Source organism: Amblyraja radiata, unplaced genomic scaffold, assembly GCF_010909765.2.
Source record: "Amblyraja radiata isolate CabotCenter1 unplaced genomic scaffold, sAmbRad1.1.pri scaffold_955_ctg1, whole genome shotgun sequence".
Taxonomy (NCBI): domain Eukaryota; kingdom Metazoa; phylum Chordata; class Chondrichthyes; order Rajiformes; family Rajidae; genus Amblyraja; species Amblyraja radiata.
Genome location: NW_022630950.1, coordinates 21,646 through 40,140, shown reverse-complemented (window position 1 = coordinate 40,140; position 18,495 = coordinate 21,646). Strand labels below are relative to the sequence as shown.

At 53.0% G+C, this 18,495-nt stretch overlaps 1 protein-coding gene across 1 annotated transcript; it reads right to left on the bottom strand.

The window, feature by feature from the left end:
• Window positions 1-1,157: 1,157 nt before the first annotated feature.
• On the bottom strand, window positions 1,158-16,481 carry LOC116970500 (adhesion G protein-coupled receptor E3-like; the record flags this gene model as incomplete). The annotated part of the gene is made up of 7 exons (XM_033017144.1): window positions 16,467-16,481; window positions 13,895-13,977; window positions 10,233-10,404; window positions 7,847-7,963; window positions 5,607-5,809; window positions 4,035-4,202; window positions 1,158-1,352 (listed from the first exon to the last, which is right to left on the bottom strand). Coding segments are annotated over exons 2-7 (891 nt in total), but the record flags the coding sequence as incomplete, so codon positions are not given.
• Window positions 16,482-18,495: the final 2,014 nt, after the last annotated feature.

Genomic DNA, 18,495 nt, shown 5'->3' with positions numbered 1-18,495 from the left:
CGACCAGCGATCCCCGCACACTAACACTACCCTACACACACTAGGGACAATTTCACATTTTTATACCAAGCCAATTAACCTACAAACCTGTACGTCTTTGGAATGTGGGAGGAAACTGGAGATCTTGGAGAAAACCCATGCAGGTCACGGGGAGAACGTACGCCACTCTTTTCACCCAGACAGTTGTGAATCTGTGGAATTCTCTGCCACAGAAGGCAGTGGGGGCCAATTCACTGGATGTTTTCAAGAGAGAGTTAGATTTAGCTCTTGGGGCTAACGGATTCAAGGGGTATGGGGAAAAAGCAGGAATGGGGTACTGATTTTGGATGATCAGCCATGATCATATTGAATGGCGGTGCTGGCTCGAAGGGCTGAATGGCCTACTCCTGCACCTATTGTCTATGTTTCTATTCTCTCCCCACACCCTCCCATCAACATCGAACCATTGCTTTGTGCCAACAATATACCCTTTGACACCCATGTCTGAGATTTAGATGAGTCTAGTTTAGATTCAGATGCTATTCCACTCCGATCTCACCCCTTCTGTAGATCCCCCCTCCCTGTGCCCAGACAGCCCTTGTCTAGACATCCCATGTCTAGACATCCCCTGTCTAAACAGTTCCCCTCTTGACAGTTGTCCAGATACCGCACATCCATACAGCTCCTGTCTAGACACCCCCTGACCAGACAGCCCTTCTCCAGACAGTGGGTGTCCAGACAGCAGGGGGTCTAGATACCCCTACCCAGACACCCCTTGTCTTGACAGTCCTTATACAGACAGTCCTTGTCTAGACACACAACTGTCTGGGCACCCCCTCCCCAGAGTCATCTGTCTAGACACCCCATGCCCATAGTCTCCCCATTTAGACACCCCCAGTCTAGACACCCCTGTCCTGACACAACTCCGCAGCCATTTCCTCCCCAGACCCCCAGTCTAGACACCACCTCCCCAGACAGCCCCTGCCCCTGGGCTCAGTGCAGTGTCCAGTATCCCTCTAGTGGTGAGGCTGCAGATGTGCTGTGCTGCCTCACCTGGTGGGAGGTAGCAGGTGCACTGTGCTGCCTCACCTGCTGCGAGCTGTGCTGCCTCACCTGGTGCCAGGTGTGCTCGACTGCCTCACCTGGTGTGAGGTAGCAGGTGCTCTGTGCTGCCTCACCTGGTAGGACGTGCTGTTGATGCCGGTGACAAAGAGGAGCTGTGCCAGGAAGAGGCTGAGGCAGAGGTTGGCGTGCATGGCCCGGGTCTCCCGCGGCACCGAGCGGCACAGGGCGAAGGTGGCGACGGCCACTGCCAGCCCCACGAGCGACACACTCACCCCGACCACCGTGATAATGTGGAGAGCAACGTGGTCCTGGAACACACACAACACAAACTGATCGTAGCCCACACACAGCTTCCCTTTATCCTAGTTTATCTTCCGTTATCTTAGTTTAGCTTTGCTTCGCTTAACTGAACTCAATTTAGCTTAGTTTAATTTAGTTTAGTTTAGATTAGATTAGTTTAGTTTAGATTACCAACTTCCCTCCGAGGATAAATAAAGTTTTATTGTATCGTTTCATATCGTATTAGTTTAGATTAGTTTAGTTTAGATTAGTTTAGTTTAGTTTAGTTTAGTTTAGTTTAGTTTAGTTTAGATTAGTTTAGTTTAGATTAGTTTAGTTTAGATTACTTTAGATTAGTTTAGTTTTGATTAGTTTAGTTCGGTTTAGATTAGTTTAGATTAGTTTCAATTAGTTTAGTTTAGTTTAGATTAGTTTAGTTTAGTTTAGTTTAGATGATCTTAGTTTAGTTAGATTAGTTTAGTTTTGTTTATAACTGCCATGGAGTTACAGTGAAAAACCTTTTTGTTGCGTGCTATCCAGTCAGCGGAAAGACTATACATGATAGACTATACGTGTAAGAAGGAACTGCAGATGCTGGTTTACACCGAAGATAGACACAAAATGCTGGAGTAACTCAGCGGGACAGGCAGCATCTCTGGAGAGAAGGAATGGGTGAAGTTTCAGGTCGAGACGCTTCGTCAGACTGTCGTCCAACATGGACCATAGTGCTGGAGTAGCTCATCGGAACAAGCAGCATCGCTGGAGAACATGGAAAGGGGACGTTTCGAGTTGCGATTTATCAGCCTGAAGAAGGTTGATAAATCCCAACCTGAAACGTCACCTTCTCCAGAGAGGCTGCCTGACCTGTTGAGTTACTCCAGCACTTTGTGTCTTTTTTTGACAAGCAAACCCACTTGACTCTTGATACCGGAGGCCAATGTGGTCCCTCGAGACCCTGCCACACACACAGCAGTCTCATCTCCCACTGAACTTCCCTGAAGCTGATGCCGCCCACATTCCCACCCCACTGTCTGCTGGGATGTGCCAGGGGAGAGTGTGGCTTCACTGGGCAGCCAGACCTTGGCATGGGCAGAGTCTAGAGACAAGACCACAAGCAATTGCAGAGAGCTGTGGACGCAGCCCAGACCATCACTCAAACCAACCTCCCTTCCATAGACTCCATCTACACCTCACGCTGCCTCGGCAAGGCCAGCAGCATCATCAAGGACCAGTCTCACCCCGGCCACTCCCTCTTCTCCCTCTTCTCCCCTCTCCCATCAAGCAAGAGGTACAGAAGTGTGAAAACGCACACCTCCAGATTCAGGGACAGTTTCTTCCTAGCTGTTATTAGGCAACTGAACCATCCTACCACAACCAGAGAGCAGTCCTGACCTCCCATCAACCTCATTGGAGACTCTTGGACTAATTATTCTGGCCTTATCTTGCACTAATCATTATTTACGTTATTCCCTTATCATGTATCTGTACACTGTGGACGGCTCGATTGTAATCATGTATTGTCTTTCCGCTGACTGGTTAGCACGCAACAAAAGCTTTTCACTGTACCTCGGTACACGTGACAATAAACTAAACTAAACTAAGAGGTAGTCTAAACATATATGGATGGATGGTTTCCACCGAAGATAGACATGAAATGCTGGGGTAACTCAGCGGGACAGGCAGCATCTCTGGAGAGAAGGAACGGGTGGCGGTTCGGGTCGAGGCCTTTGCTCAGACCCGAAACATCACCCATTCCTTCTTTCCAGAGATGCTGCCTGTCCCGCTGAGTTACTCCAGCTCTTTGTGTCTATCTTCGGTGTAAACCAGCATCTGCAGTTCCTTCTTACACAAAGAATATCCGCCTATCTACACGGTCCATCAGTGATAGAAGCAGAATTAGGCCATTCGGCCCATCAGGTCCACTCCACAATAGTGACAATAATGTATCTATCTATGAATGCGGGGAAGGGGTTGGGTGCAGGGACCGACCCTGTGGAGAGCTGCGTGACCTCTAGGGAGGGGTGCGTGACCTCTAGGGAGGGGTGCGTGACCTCTAGGGAAGGGAGCGCGACCTCTAGGGAGAGGAGCGTGACCTCTAGGGAGAGGAGCGTGACCTCTAGGGAGAGGAGCGTGACCTCTAGGGAGAGGAGCGTGACCTCTAGGGAGGGGTGCGTGACCTCTAGGGAGGGGTGCGTGACCTCTAGGGAGGGGTGCGCGACCTCTAGGGAAGGGAGCGCGACCTCTAGGGAGAGGAGCGTGACCTCTAGGGAGAGGTGCGTGACCTCTAGGGAGAGGAGCGTGACCCCTAGGGAGGGGTGCGTGACCTCTAGGGAAGGGAGCGCGACCTCTAGGGAGAGGAGCGTGACCCCTAGGGAGAGGTGCGTGACCTCTAGGGAGAGGTGCGTGACCTCTAGGGAAGGGAGCGCGACCTCTAGGGAGAGGAGCGTGACCTCTAGGGAGAGGAGCGTGACCCCTAGGGAGAGGAGCGTGACCTCTAGGGAGGGGTGCGTGACCTCTAGGGAGGGGTGCGTGACCTCTAGGGAGGGGTGCGCGACCTCTAGGGAAGGGAGCGCGACCTCTAGGGAGAGGAGCGTGACCCCTAGGGAGAGGAGCGTGACCTCTAGGGAGAGGAGCATGACCTCTAGGGAGAGGAGAGTTTGTGGACTGACCTGTGCCATGAACCCCTCCCCCCCAACCCCCACGTTCCTCACCTGTACAGGTGCTGGTGATGCCAGGATGGCGAAGCTGGCCAGGTATTGGCACCGGCAGGTGGTGCGGTCCCTGCCCGCGGTGACCACCTCACACCCCCGCCGGCTCCAGTCCATCCCCTCCTCACCCAGCGGCAAGCTGAAGCACTGCACGATCCCACTGCCCACTTCCTGCCACACACACACACACACACAGGGATGTCAGTGACACCCACACCCTCACCCCTCCCCCCCACCCACACCGCCCCTCCCCCCCACCCACACCGCCCCTCCCCCCCAACCCACACCTCCCCCCACCCACACCGCACCTACCCCCCACCCACACATTCTCCACACCCCACCCACACCGCACCACCCCCCACACACACCGTTCCTACCCCCCCCACCTGTCCCCACCCATCCCACCCCTCCCCACCACCCACACCTACCCCCACACACACTGTCCCCACCCCACCCCACCCCCACCCCACACTGCCCCCTCCCCTCCCCCTCTGCCCACACTAGACACATCTCCCTACCCACACCGCCCCTCCCCCCACACACACACCCACACCCCCCCTCCCCCCACACCCTCCCCCCACCCACACCGCCCCCTCCCACCACCCCCTACCCGCACCCACCCTTTACCCCCTACCCGCTCCCTCCCTCCCTCCCCCCAACCACACCGCCCCCTCCCCCCACCCGCTCCCTCCCCCCACCCACACTGCCGCGTCACGTGAACCCCACCACCATCAAATCCCAGAAAGATCATCTCATGTACAGGAGCGAGATAGTGTTAGAACGTAGAACATACAACATACAACAGTACAGCACAGGAACAGGCCCTTCGGCCCACAATGTCTGTGCTGAACATGATGCCCAGTCCAACTCTTATCTGCCTGCACGTGATCCATATCCCTCTATTCCCTGCATATCCATATGCCTATCCAAAATCCATCTTAAACACCACTATCGTATCTGCCTCCACCACCAGCCCTGCCAGCACGTTCCAAGCACCCACCTATGGAAAAAACGTGGCCCACACATCTTCTTTAAACTTTTCCCCTCTCACCTAAAAGCTGTGCCCTCCAGTATTTGATATTTCCATCCTGGTTAAAAGGTTGTGACTGCCCGCTCTATCTATCCCTCCCTCAATTGTGCACACTTCCGTCAGGTCTCCCCTCAACCTCTGGCGTTCCAGAGAAAACAATCCAAGTCTGTCCTACCTCTCCCTGTAGCTAACATCCCTTAATCCAGGCATCATTCTGGTATACCCCTTCTGTACCCTCTCCAAAGCCTACACACATCCTTTAAATGTGACCATTCCTGACAGATCCGGGCCACTACTGGCTATTCCCTGCCATTCCCTGTCAATCCTTGCCATTCCCTGACATTCCCAAGTAAACCAGACCATTCCTTGCCACTCCTTGCCATTCTCTCCCATTCCTGCCATTCCCTGACATTCCCAGCCAAACTAGACCATTCCTGGCCATTCCCGACCGACATCCATTGCTGGCCATGTCGGCTTTGTCCAGCCACCCATACACATGTCCTGGGGCCTCAAGTGACCACACAGTGGGTCAGTCGCTGCCTCACCTCGGAGTGCATGAGGGTGAGGTTGAGGGGCTCCCTCAGCGATGAGCCGAACCCCTGGCCCACCGCCACCGTCACCACGCTGGAGATCAGACGGAAGTCGGCCGGCTCCGGACCGGCCCCCTCTCTGGCCCCCTCTCCGGCCCACGCTCCCTCCAGGGCCGAGCCCAGGTTGTGGTAGTTGATGAATCCCACCCTGGTGGGGCCTGAGGGAGAGAGAGAGAGAGCAGAGTGAATGGGAAGGCCAGGGTCTGGGCCTGGCCAAGCTGGCCATCCACGAGTCACGGCACCAGGCAGAAGAGGGCTCTGCCCGAGCCGGCTGCCTGCCCCTTTTTCTGGGGTTACGTCCGTGCCCGGGTGGGTTAGAGGGGGACTACACGCTGTCCACAGGCACCCTGGGGGATTTCGGGGAACTGCTGGGCACTGCGGGGGGTGGAATGTGTCCTTAATAACGATGGCAATTTAGTTGTTTAAGAATATTTTTTGCCTTATACTATGGTGGTGGGTTTTGTTTTGAATCATTGACTATTCTACATATTATTATAAATAATTGAATAAATTATTTTTGGTTAAACAAAAGGGTCTGGGCACCCGACCCCAGTGTGACCCCTGACCCCGTGTAACCCTTGACCGCAGTGAAAACCTGAACCCCATGTACTTTGACTCCTGTGCAACCCCTGACCTGTGCCTGTTGACCCCTTTGATCCTCGACTCCTGAAACCAGTGTGACCCCCTGACCCCAGTATGAACACAACGCCTTTTGACCCCTGACCCCAGTCTAACCCCTGACCCCAGTCTAACCCCAACCCTAGTGTGACCCCTAACCCCAGTGCAACCCCTGGCCCCAGTGGGATCCCTGACCTCAGTGTATGTTGACCCCAGTGTGGCCCCTGACCCCAAACAACAGGTAAAGCCGGTGAGTGATAGGTGGATACAGGTGAGGGGGGGAGGGGGTTGAAAGGCAGATGTATGGACAGAGAGGTCAGAGATGAAACGAAAGGTTAGAAGAGGAGCGAATTGTGAAGCCAGAGGAAGGAATAGAGGTGGAAGGGGACAGGGAGAAATGTGCATGAGTCCAAGTGGGGCCCAGGGAGAACAAATAAAGTTTGGGAGAGTGGGCTTGCTGTGTGTAGAATCGTTCCCTACAATTGGAGAACTCAATGTGGAAACAAGGAACTGCAGTAGCTGGTTTATACACAAAAGGACACAAAGTGCTGGAGTAACTCAGAGGGTCAGGCAGCATCTCTGGAGAACATTTTGTCATTCTGAGGAATGACAAAACGCTGAAGAAGGGTCCCGACCCGAAATGTCACCTATCCATGTTCTCCACAGATGCTGCCTGACCCGCTGAGTTACTCCAGCACTCTGTGTCCTTTGGAGAATTCAATGATCATACCTTTGGATTGTAAGCTACCCAAGTGGAATATGAGGTGTCCTCTCCTCTCCATAGGGTGGTCTACTTGTGGGTCTGCAGGTGTCTGTAGAGGCCGATCCACGATCCACACATCTTGGTGCAACGTGGGCAGTGGAGACTGGCAGTGGTTGGTAGTGGCCGAGCCCCCTTCTCTCGCTCCTTACGGTGCTGTCCCTTTGTCTCTGCGACATGGTGTAGTTTTGTTTCGTGACGTGCAGCTCCTTCCTGCACGGATTTCCCCCACTCCAGCACCTGTCCAGTGCAATGTGCTCCCAGTTGCTCGATGTGATGTGGAATTTCTTCACACTTTACTTTAGACTTTAGAGATACAGCACGGAAACAGGCCCTTCGGACCACCGAGTCCGCGCCGACCAGCGACCCCCCCCGTACACTAGCACTATCCCACACACTAGGGACAATTTACAAGATTACAGAAGCCAACGTGCACACCTTTGGAGTGTAGGAGGAAACTGGAGCACCCGGAGAAAAATTACTCAGGTCACGGGGAGAACGTACAGACTCCACATAGACAGCTACCGTGGTCAGGATTGAACCCGGGTCTCTGGCGCTGTGAGGCAGCAACTGCACCACCATTTGTGCTGTTTCTCCAGTTTGTGTGTGTGTGGCCTCACTCTGGCAATGGAGTCAGTGTGGGAATGGGAGGGGGAGATAAAGTGGTGAGTAGCCAGGAGATCCAGCAGGTCATGGTGGACTGAGCGCAGGTGTTTGGTGAAACGGTGGGCGAGTCTACGCTTGGTTGGAGAGAGAGAGAGAGGGAGGGAGAGAGATAAGGATGGAGTGAGAGCAATAGGGATGGAGGTAGTGTTACCTGTGTGGTTGTCTGTCGTGATGGCCGACCAGTACAGCTCCATCTCGTTGCCGGTCACGTTCAGGACCAGCCGATCGTCTGCCATGGCATTTCCTCGGTGGGAACGGATTTCAACGTCTATGGAAATGAACGGAGTCAAACATCTGCTCCGACAGCACTCCGCAACACACCCCCCCCCCCCCCCCCCGCACCTCCTCACACCCCCACCCCACCAGGAGACCCGCGAGAGGTTTGTCATGGACGGGACGTCGCTGCTCCTGAGTCTGGCCGTGTGCTCGCTGCCAAGCTGCTGCACCCCGTGCGGTCCTGATGGGGATGCCTGGCTTCTACAGGGACTTGTTGAGAGTCTGGAACCTGGTTGCCGTTGACCAGGCCCCACCTCCACCGGCGGAGGGTGACGGCGCGGGCTTGAGAGCAGCCGGTCCCTGTCCCGCCCCATCGGGTGACCGGGGGGCTCAAACATGTGGAGTACTTGTGGTTGAGCAAGCCCCCGCTCAGCCGGAAGTACTCATCGGACCCAGGCGCCGTAATCCATCCCGGGAGCCGGTCCCACACAATTCCTCGACACCCTTCGTCTCCCTCCGAGACACAGGGAGGCGTGTCCTGTACAGGCTCCTCCTCCACACCCTGCACTTCCTCGCCCTGGTCCACCGTCCGGACACCAAGTGGCGGTCGGTGTTGCCTTCCGGTCGCGAGGGGGGCCCCCGGTGGGGGTCCCTCTACGCAGGGATTCTCCCCCTCTACATTGGGGACCTGGGGTGGAGGGTATTGCACCGAGGTGTTCCCTGCAACCTGTTTCTCTCGCGGTTCACAGACTCGCCAGCCGCCTGCCACTGTTGCGGGCTGGAAGAGTCTGTGTACCACGTGTACATGGAGTGCGTGAGGCTGCAGCCACTGTTTCAATACCTAAAGGGGCTGCTCCTTGCCTTCTGGCTGCATTTTTCACCCACCATCCTCATCTTTGGACACCCTGTGCGTAGGGGAGAGGGTAGGGCTGAAGATGTCCTGGTTGGGTTGCTCCTGAGCCTGGCCAAGCTGGCCATCCGCGAGTCACGGCGCCAGACGGTGGAGTGCTCTACCCGTGCCCGGGTGGGATTAGAAAGGGAATACGCCCTGTCTGCGGGCACCCTGAGGGAGTTCCGGGACCGCTGGGCGTTGAATGTATCCTCAATAAGGATTGTATCATAGTTGTATAGTAGTTTATTATGGATACATGTTTGTATTGTATTATGGTGGTGGGTTCTGGCTTGTTTTATTGTAGTGTAATATTATTTTTAATAATTAAATAAATTAAAAAAAAAAAAAAAAAAGCTGCTGCACCTTCCGCCGCACCAGTAGGACGGCTGTGGTGAGCGAATCCCCCAGGGTGAGGGGGAATCCCCCAGTGTGAGGGGGGATTCCCCAGTGTGAGGGGGGATTCCCCAGTGTAAGAGGGGATCCCCCAGTGTGAGGGGGAATCCCCAGTGTGAGGGAGAATCCCCCAGTGTGAGGGGTGTCCCCCAATGTGAGGGAGAATCCCCCAGTGTGAGGGGGAATCCCCAGTGTGAGGGAGAATCCCCCAGTGTGAGGGGAAATCCCCAGTGTAAGGGAGAATCCCCCAGTGTAAGGGGGAATCCCCCAGTGTGAGGGGTATCCCCCAGTGTGAGGGGAATCCCCCTGTGTGAGGGGAATCCCCCAGGGTGAGGGGGAATCCCCCAGGGTGAGGGGGAATCCCCAGTGTGAGGGAGAATCCCCCAGTGTGAGGGGAATCCCCTGTATGAGGAGGGATTCCCCTGTATGAGGAGGGATTCCCCACTGCTGAAGGAATCCCCAGGGCTGACAGATGTCCCCGGTGTGAGGAGGGATTCCCTGGTGTTTGGGGGGGGGGGGGGTCCCCTTGATGAGAGGGATTACCCAGTGTGAGGGGGAATCCCTGCTGTGAGAGCAAGTCCCCAATGTTACGAGGGATTCCCTGCTGCTGAGGAAGAGGGACGGAGGGAGAGAGGGAGGAAAGGAGGGTAGGAGAGAGTGAGAGAGAGAGATAGAGAGAGAGGAAGGAGGGAGAGAGAGGGAGGGAGATCGAAAGATAGAGAGAAAGGGAGAGAGGGAGGAAGGGAGGGAAGGGGAGAGAGAGAGAGAGAGGGAAGGGAAGGAGAGAGAGAGAGAGAGAGATAGAGATAGAGAAAGAGAGAGTGAGGGGGGGAGGGTGGAAGGGAAGCAAAGGGAGAGAGAGGGGGATGTAGGTTGAAAGGGAGAGAGGGAGGGAAAAGAGAGAGAGGGAGGGAGGAAGCAGGAAGGGTGTGGAAGGGCCGTAGTAGATTAACAGATGAGTGTCCTGGGTGCCTGGCGCTGTGGGCAGCCATTCTGTGCCACCGTGCCACCCGGCGTTGTATGTGGGTCTATTTACCCAGGTTGTGGGTGGAGATTGACAGCGGAGCCACGGCACTGGCAGTAGGTGAGGCCATCAGTGCCAGGGCCACCGTGTGCAGCAGAGTGGAGGCTGCCCTGAGCCTGGTGCCCTTCTCCACAGCGCCCCAGTTCATGCCGCCCAGCGCCCGGTCTATCTGGTTGGCGATGACCTGTTGAGAGGGGGGCACATGTGAGGGGCAGGGGAGAACATAGACATCACCGCTCAGGTTCAGTTCAGAGCTACAGCGCGGAAACAGGCCCTTCAGTCCTCCATGTCCGCACCAACCAGCGATCCCTTGTACACTAGCACTATCCTGCACACTAACACGATCTTACACACTAGCACTATCCTGCACACGAGCACGATCTTACACACTAGCATTATTCTGCACACTAGCATGATCTAACACACTAGCACTATCCTGCACACGAGCACGATCTTACACACTAGCATTATTCTGCACACTAGCATGATCTAACACACTAGCACTATCCTGCACACTAGCACGATCTTACACACTAGCACGATCTTACACACTAGCACGATCTTACACACTAGTATGATCTTACACACTAGCATGATCTAACATACTGCACAATCTTACACACTAGCATGATCTTACACACTAATATGATCTTACACACTAGCATGATCTAACACTGCACAATCTTACACACTAGTATGCTCTTACACACTAGCATGATCTAACACACTCGCACAGTCTTACACACTGGCACGATCTTACACACTAGCACTATCTCACACTAGCATGATCTTACACACTAACACTATCTTACACACTGGCATGATCTTACACACTCGCACAATCTGACACAGTAGCACTATCCTGCACACAAGCACTATCTCACACACTAGCACAATCTTACACACTAGCATGCTCTTACACACGAGCACAATCCTACACACTAACACTATCTTACACACTAGCACAATCTTACACACTAGTATGATCTTACACATTAGCATGATCGTACACTAGCACAATCTTACACACTAGTATGATCTTACACACTAGCACAATCTTACACACTAATATGATCGTACACATTAGCACTATCCTACACACTAGCACTATCTTACACACTAGCACGATTTTACACACTAGGGACATTTTACAGAAGCATATTAACCTGCAAACCTGCACGTCTTCACGAGTGTGGGAGGAAACCGGAGCTCTGAAGAAGTGTCTCGAGCCGAAACATCACCCATTCCATCTCTCCAGACCTTTTATTCTGAGGCTGTGCCTTCTAGTCCTAGACTCTCCCACCAGTGGAAACATCCTCTCCACATCCACTCTATCCAGGCCTTTCATTATTCTGTGTTTCAATGAGGTCCCCCCTCATTCCTCTAAACTCCAGTGAGTACAGGCCCAGTGCCGTCAAACGCTCATCATATGCTAACCCACTCATTCCTGGAATCATTCTTGTAAACCTCCTCTGGACCCTCTCCAGAGCCAGCACATCCTTCCTCAGATACGGGGCCCGGTTTCCTCCCACACTCCAAAGACGTGCAGGTTTGCAGCTAAATTGGCTTGGGTAAAATTGTAAATGATCCCTGGTGTGTGTCGGATGGTGTTAGTGTGCAGAGATCGCTGGCCGACGCTGACTCGGCCGGCCGAAGGGCCTGGTTTTCCACGCTGTATCTCTAAACTAAACTAAACCAACCTGAATGACTACCGCCCAGTTGCCCTAACTCCAATCCCAATGAAGTGCTTCGAAAGGCTGGTCCTCTCCCACATCAAATCCAGCATCCCTGCCTCACTGGACTCTCATCAATTTGCATACAGAGCAAATAGATCAACAGAGGATGCCATCTCTCTGGCTCTTCACACTGTCCTGACTCACCTGGATAGATAGGGCACGTACGTGAGGATGCTCTTCATTGACTATAGCTCTGCATTCAATACGGTCATCCCCACCAAGCTCACCACCAAACTCCACCAGCTAGGCCTCAGCTCGCCGATATGTGATTGGATCCTGAACTTTCTGACGGAGCGACCGCAGGCAGTGAGACTGGGCCCGCACCTGTCCTCCACTATCACCCTGAGCACCGGCACACCACAGGGCTGTGTACTAAGCCCCATGCTCTACTCCCTCTTCACTCACGACTGTGTTCCTGCATTCGACACCAACACCATCGTGAAGTTTGCAGATGACACAACAGTGATTGGGCTGATCACCAACGGTGATGAAACAAAATACAGAGCGGAGGTGCAGAACCTGGCGGACTGGTGCACACGTAACAACTTGTCACTAAACACCTCCAAGACCAAGGAGCTGATTATTGACCTCAGGAGGTCCCATAATGGAGAATACGCCCCAATCTCCATTTACGGGGAAAGTGTGGAGAGAGTGTCCAGCTTTAAGTTTCTGGGCACTCACATTTCAGAGGACCTCACATGGTCCACCAACACCGCTGCGCTGGTCAAGAAGGCACAGCAACGACTTTTCTTCCTGAGGACATTAAAAAAGACTGGTCTGCCCCAACAGCTGCTGACAACGTTCTACCGCTGCACCACAGAGAGCATATTAACGTATGGCATCTCTGTGTGGTATCTCAGCTGCACGGAGGCGGAGAGGAGAGCTCTTCAGCGCGTCGTCCACAGAGCGCGGAGGATTATTGGGACAGAGCTACCAGCCTTGGAGGGCATCTACCACACGCGGTGCCTCAGGAAGGCCGTCAGCATCCATAAAGACTCATCACACCCCTGTAACGGTCTGTTCGAACTACTTCCCTCCGGCAGACGTTACATGGCTTTCTACGCCCGAATCTCCAGACTCAGAAACAGCTTTATTCCAAGAGCTATAGCGGCTCTGAACCGGCCCTGCTGAGTGCCCCCCACCCCCCCTGGACTGTCTCCCTCGGATGGTCACGTCACATGGCTTATTTATTTATTTTACTTTTCTTTTACATCGGTTGGAAGCTGCATACTAAATCTCGTTGCACTGACGTGCAATGACAATAAAAGATATTATTATTATTATTATTAAAAAGGAAACTAATCTTCTTTCCTGCATGCATCAGGCTCTCGAACACTGCACAGAACTGACCTTAGCTCTACCTCAGCACCAAAGTTACGACAGATTTTGTACGATCATCTCTCCCCCTCTGCATTCCTCTGCCCCTTCCCCCTCAACCCTCCCCCTCCTGTTCATCTCTCCCCCTCCCCTCACTGCTAATCACCTCACCACTCTCTCTCTCCCTCCCACCATCTACCCCTGTCCGCAGCTCTTCACCTCTCACCCCTCCCCCCCACCATCTCTCACACCCCTCACCTCCCCTCACCCCTCTCCCATCACCCCCTCCCCCTCCCAACACCCTCCGCCTCATACCCTCTCTCCCACCCAGGCTCTCTCATAGATGAACTGAGGCCCAGGCCAATTTCTATTTTAGAGCCCCCCCCCCCTTCCAAATCAAGATCCCTTTGAAGCAGACAGGCGTAAGGTCCAGGCCAAATGGCACTCGTTGCACCCCCCCCCCCCTCCCCCCCCCGTCTCTGTTAGGGCCTGATACCACCCTCTTCCTTCACACTCTCCCCTCCCCCCCCCCCCACCCGCCCTCTCATCCTCCATCCTCCCCCTCCTCCACCTTTCTCCCCACCTCTGGGGGAGGCTTGGGCAGGGACCGTTGTAACTCACCACCACGGGTAACCTCTTCAGGCGGCTGAAATCCATTAAAAAGATGCTGAGGTTTGTCAACGTGGAGATTTCCAGCTGATCGCCTGTGTTTCAAACACGCCACAGATTAGTGTGTGTGTGTGTATATGTGTGTGTGTGTGTATATGTGTGTGTGTGTATATGTGTGTGTGTGTATATGTGTGTGTGTGTATATGCATGTCTGTATATATGAGTGTGTATATGTGTGTGAGTATATGCAAATCTGTATATATGAGTGTGTGTACATGTGTGCGTGTATATGCGTGTGTGTGTGTGTATATATATATGAGTGAGTGTGTGTATATGTGTGTGCATGTATATATAGACACATATAGATATATATGTGTGTGTGTGTAAGAGAGTATGTTTGTGTGTGTGTATATATGTGTGTGTGTGTGTGTGTGTGTGCAAATGTGTGCTTGTGTGAATATGTTTGTGTAGGTACGTGAGTGTGCATGTGTGCGTGTGTGTGGGTGTGTCTGTAACTGTGCGTGAAGGTATGCGTGTGTGTGAGAGTACGTGTATGTGTGTACGTGTATGTGTGTGTATATATATGTGTGCGCGCGTATATATATATATTTATATGTGTGTGTATATATATATATAAGTAGATGCTGGAATCTAGAGCAAAACACAAAGTGCTGGAGGAACTCAGTGGGTCAGGCAGCATCTGTGGAGGGAATGGACAGAAGACGTTTTGGGTTGGGACCCTCGTTCAGACTGAAAGTCTTGAGAAGGACATCAGTGTGAAGAAGGGTCCCGATCCGGATCATCACCCACCATTCCCTCCACAGATGCTGCCTGAGTCACTTTGTGTTTTAGTTGAGGGAGAAGTCTGTGCCAGTCTTCAATTTTCCCAGCTGGGAGATATGACTAACGCAGGCACGGGGTAACGGTACCGCGCAGACTGGGAGAGCCAAAACCAGCCAGCGCCCCACTTACCCTGGGAACCAGGAATGAGGCCTGATCCACTCTCTCCATCTACAGTAGGGGGGAGAAGAACATGAGTTAAGGTCAGGGCAAGGTCTTGTACAACTTGATGTCACTCTACATGAAACAAGGCGAGGGGGATGTACAGATGTGGGAATCCACCAAACTCCAAGGAAGATGTGGACTGCAGTTCAGTTCAGTTTAGTTTATTGTCACGTGTCCCGAGGTACAGTGGAAAGCTTTTGTTGAGTTTCAGCGTGTCAACCAGTCAGCGGAAAGACTATGGATGATTATCAGGCAACTGAATCATCCAACCACAACCAGAGAGCAGTGCTGAACTACTATCTACCTCTTTGGTGACCCTCACACTATCCTTGATTGGGCTTTGCTGGAGTTACCTTGCCCTAAACGTTATCTATCCCCTTATCACGTATCTACAAACTGTAAATGGCTCAATTGTTATCATGTATTGTCTCTCTGCGGACTGGTTAGCACGCAACAAAAGCTTTTCACTGTACCTCAGTACACGTGACACCTGAACTGTTACAATCGAGCCATTTACAGTGTACATGATAGGGGAATGCCATCTAGTGCAAGGTAAAGCCAACAAAGTTCGATCAAGGATAGTCCCAGGGTCACCAATGAGGTAGATAGTAGTTCAGCACCGCTCTCTGGTTGTGGTAGGAGATAGCTGTGGAAGAGTGCAATGTTGTTGTCACATTGGTGAAACTATACCTGGAGGAATGTTGGCAATTAATTCTCTTCCTTATATATGAGTGTGTATATGTGTGTGTGAGTATATGCAAATCTGTATATATGAGTGTGTGTACATGTGTGCGTGTATATGCGTGTGTGTGTGTATATATATGAGTGAGTGTGTGTATATGTGTGTGCATGTATATATAGACACATATAGATATATATGTGTGTGTGTGTAAGAGAGTCTGTTTGTGTGTGTGTATATATATGTGTGTGTGTGTGTGTGTGTGTGTGCAAATGTGTGTGTGTGTGCTTGTGTCAATATGTTTGTGTAGGTACGTGAGTGTGCATGTGTGCGTGTGTGTGTGGGTGTGTCTGTAACTGTGTGCGTGAAGGTGTGTGTGTGTGAGAGTACGTGTATGTGTGTACGTGTATATATATGTGTGCGCGCGTATATATACAGTCTGAAGAAGGGTTTCGGCCCGAAACGTCGCCTATTTCCTTCGCTCCATAGATGCTGCTGCACCCGCTGAGTTTCCCCAGCAATTTTGTATATATATATGTATATGTGTGTGTATATATATATATAAGTAGATGCTGGAATCTAGAGCAAAACACAAAGTGCTGGAGGAACTCAGTGGGTCAGGCAGCATCTGTGGAGGGAATGGACAGAAGACGTTTTGGGTTGGGACCCTCGTTCAGACTGAAAGTCTTGAGAAGGACATCAGTGTGAAGAAGGGTCCCGAACCGGATCATCACCCACCATTCCCTCCACAGATGATGCCTGAGTCACTTTGTGTTTTAGTTGAGGGAGAAGTCTGTGCCAGTCTTCAATTTTCCCAGCTGGGAGATATGACTAACGCAGGCATGGGGTAACGGTACCGCGCGGACTGGGAGAGCCAAAACCAGCCAGCGCCCCACTTACCCTGGGAACCAGGAATGAGGCCTGATCCACTCTCTCCATCTACAGTGGGGGGGAGAAGAACATGAGTTAAGGTCAGGGCAAGGTCTTGTACAACTTGATGTCACTCTACATGAAACAAGGCGAGGGGGATGTACAGATGTGGGAATCCACCAAACTCCAAGGAAGATGTGGACTGCAGTTCAGTTCAGTTTAGTTTATTGTCACGTGTCCCGAGGTAGCGTGGAGAGAGCGGTGGTGCAGCGGTAGATTTGCTGCCTTACAGCGCTTACAGCTCCAGAGACCCGGGCTCCATCCCAACTACAGGTGCTGTTTTTCCGTTCTCCTGAGTTTTCTCCAGGTGCTCCGGTTTCCTCCCACACTCCAAAGACGTACAGGTTAGTAAGTTAATTGACTTGGTGTAAGTGTAAAATTGACCCTAGTGTGTGCTGGATAGTGTTATTGTGCGGGGATCGCTGGTCGGTGCGAACTCGCTGGGCCAAAGGGCCTGTTTCCACGCTGTATCTCTAAACTAAACTAAACTAACCGAAGCAGAACCCAGTTCTACAATCTCCTGTCAATAAGCAAAGGAGCAAGCTTTAGTTCAGAAGGTACACAAAATTGCTGGGGAAACTCAGCGGGTGCAGCAGCATCTATGGAGCGAAGGAAATAGGCGACGTTTCGGGCCGAAACCCTTCTTCCGACTGATGGGGGGTGGGGGGAGAAGGAAGGAAAAGGGGAGGTGGAGGAGGAGCCCGAGGGCGGGCGGATGGGAGGGTGGGAGGAGACAGCTAGAGGGTTGAGGAAGGGGAGGAGACAGCAAGGGCTAGCAAAATTGGGAGAATTCAATGTTAATGCCATCCGGACGCAAGGTCCCCAGACGGAATATGAGGTGCTGTTCCTCCAATTTCCGCTGTTGCTCACTCTGGCAATGGAGGAGACCCAGGACAGAGAGGTCGGATTGGGAATGGGAGGGTGAGTTGAAGTGCTGAGCCACCGGGAGTTCAGGTAGGTTATTGCGGACTGAGCGGAGCAACCTACGCCTAGTCTCCCCGATGTAAATCAGCTGACATCTATAGCAGCGGATGCAGTAGATGAGGTTGGAGGAGATACAGGTGAACCTTTGTCGCACCTGGAACGACTGCTTGGGTCCTTGAATGGAGTCGAGGGGGGAGGTGAAGGGACAGGTGTTGCATTTCTTGCGGTTGCAACGGAAAGTGCCCGGGGAGGGGGTGGTGCGGGAGGGAAGGGAAGAATTGACGAGGGAGTTGCGGAGGGAGCGGTCTTTGCGGAAGGCAGACATGGGGGGAGATGGGAAGATGTGGCGAGTGGTGGGGTCACGTTGGAGGTGGCGGAAATGGCGGAGGATTATGTGTTGTATTTGCCGGCTGGTGGGGTGAAAGGTGAGGACCAGAGGGACTCTGCCCTTGTTGCGAGTGCGGGGATGGGGAGAGAGAGCAGTGTTACGGAGGTCGGGGGTGGGGCCCTGGTACGTCTCGAACAAGGATTGTTCAACGTACCCGACAAAGAGGCAGGCGTAGCTGGGGCCCATGCGTGTGCCCATAGCTACGCCTTGTGTTTGGAGGAAATGGGAGGAGTCAAATGTAAAGTTGTTGAGGGTGAGGACCAACTCCGCTAAGCGGAGGAGAATGTCAGTGGCTGGGTATAGGTTGCTCCTCTGGTCGAGGAAGAACCGGAGGGCTCCGAGGCCATCCTGGTGGGGGATGGAGGTGTAGAGTGACCGGACATCCATGGTGAAGATGAGGGGGTGAGGGCCCAGAGAGTGGAATGCGTGGAGGCGGCGGAGAGTGTCTGAGGTGTCTAGAACATAGGTGGGGAGGGATTTGACCAAGGGGGATAGGATGGAGTCAAGGTATGTGGAGATGAGTTCGGTGGGGCACGAACACGCAGAGACAATGGGTCTGCCGGGAGAGCCAGGTTTGTGGATTTTGGGGAGAAGGTAAAAACGGGCCGTGCAGGGCTGGGGAACGATGAGGTTGGAAGCTTGGTCGGGCAGGGCGTGGGAATTGATGAAGTCGGTGATGGTGCTAGA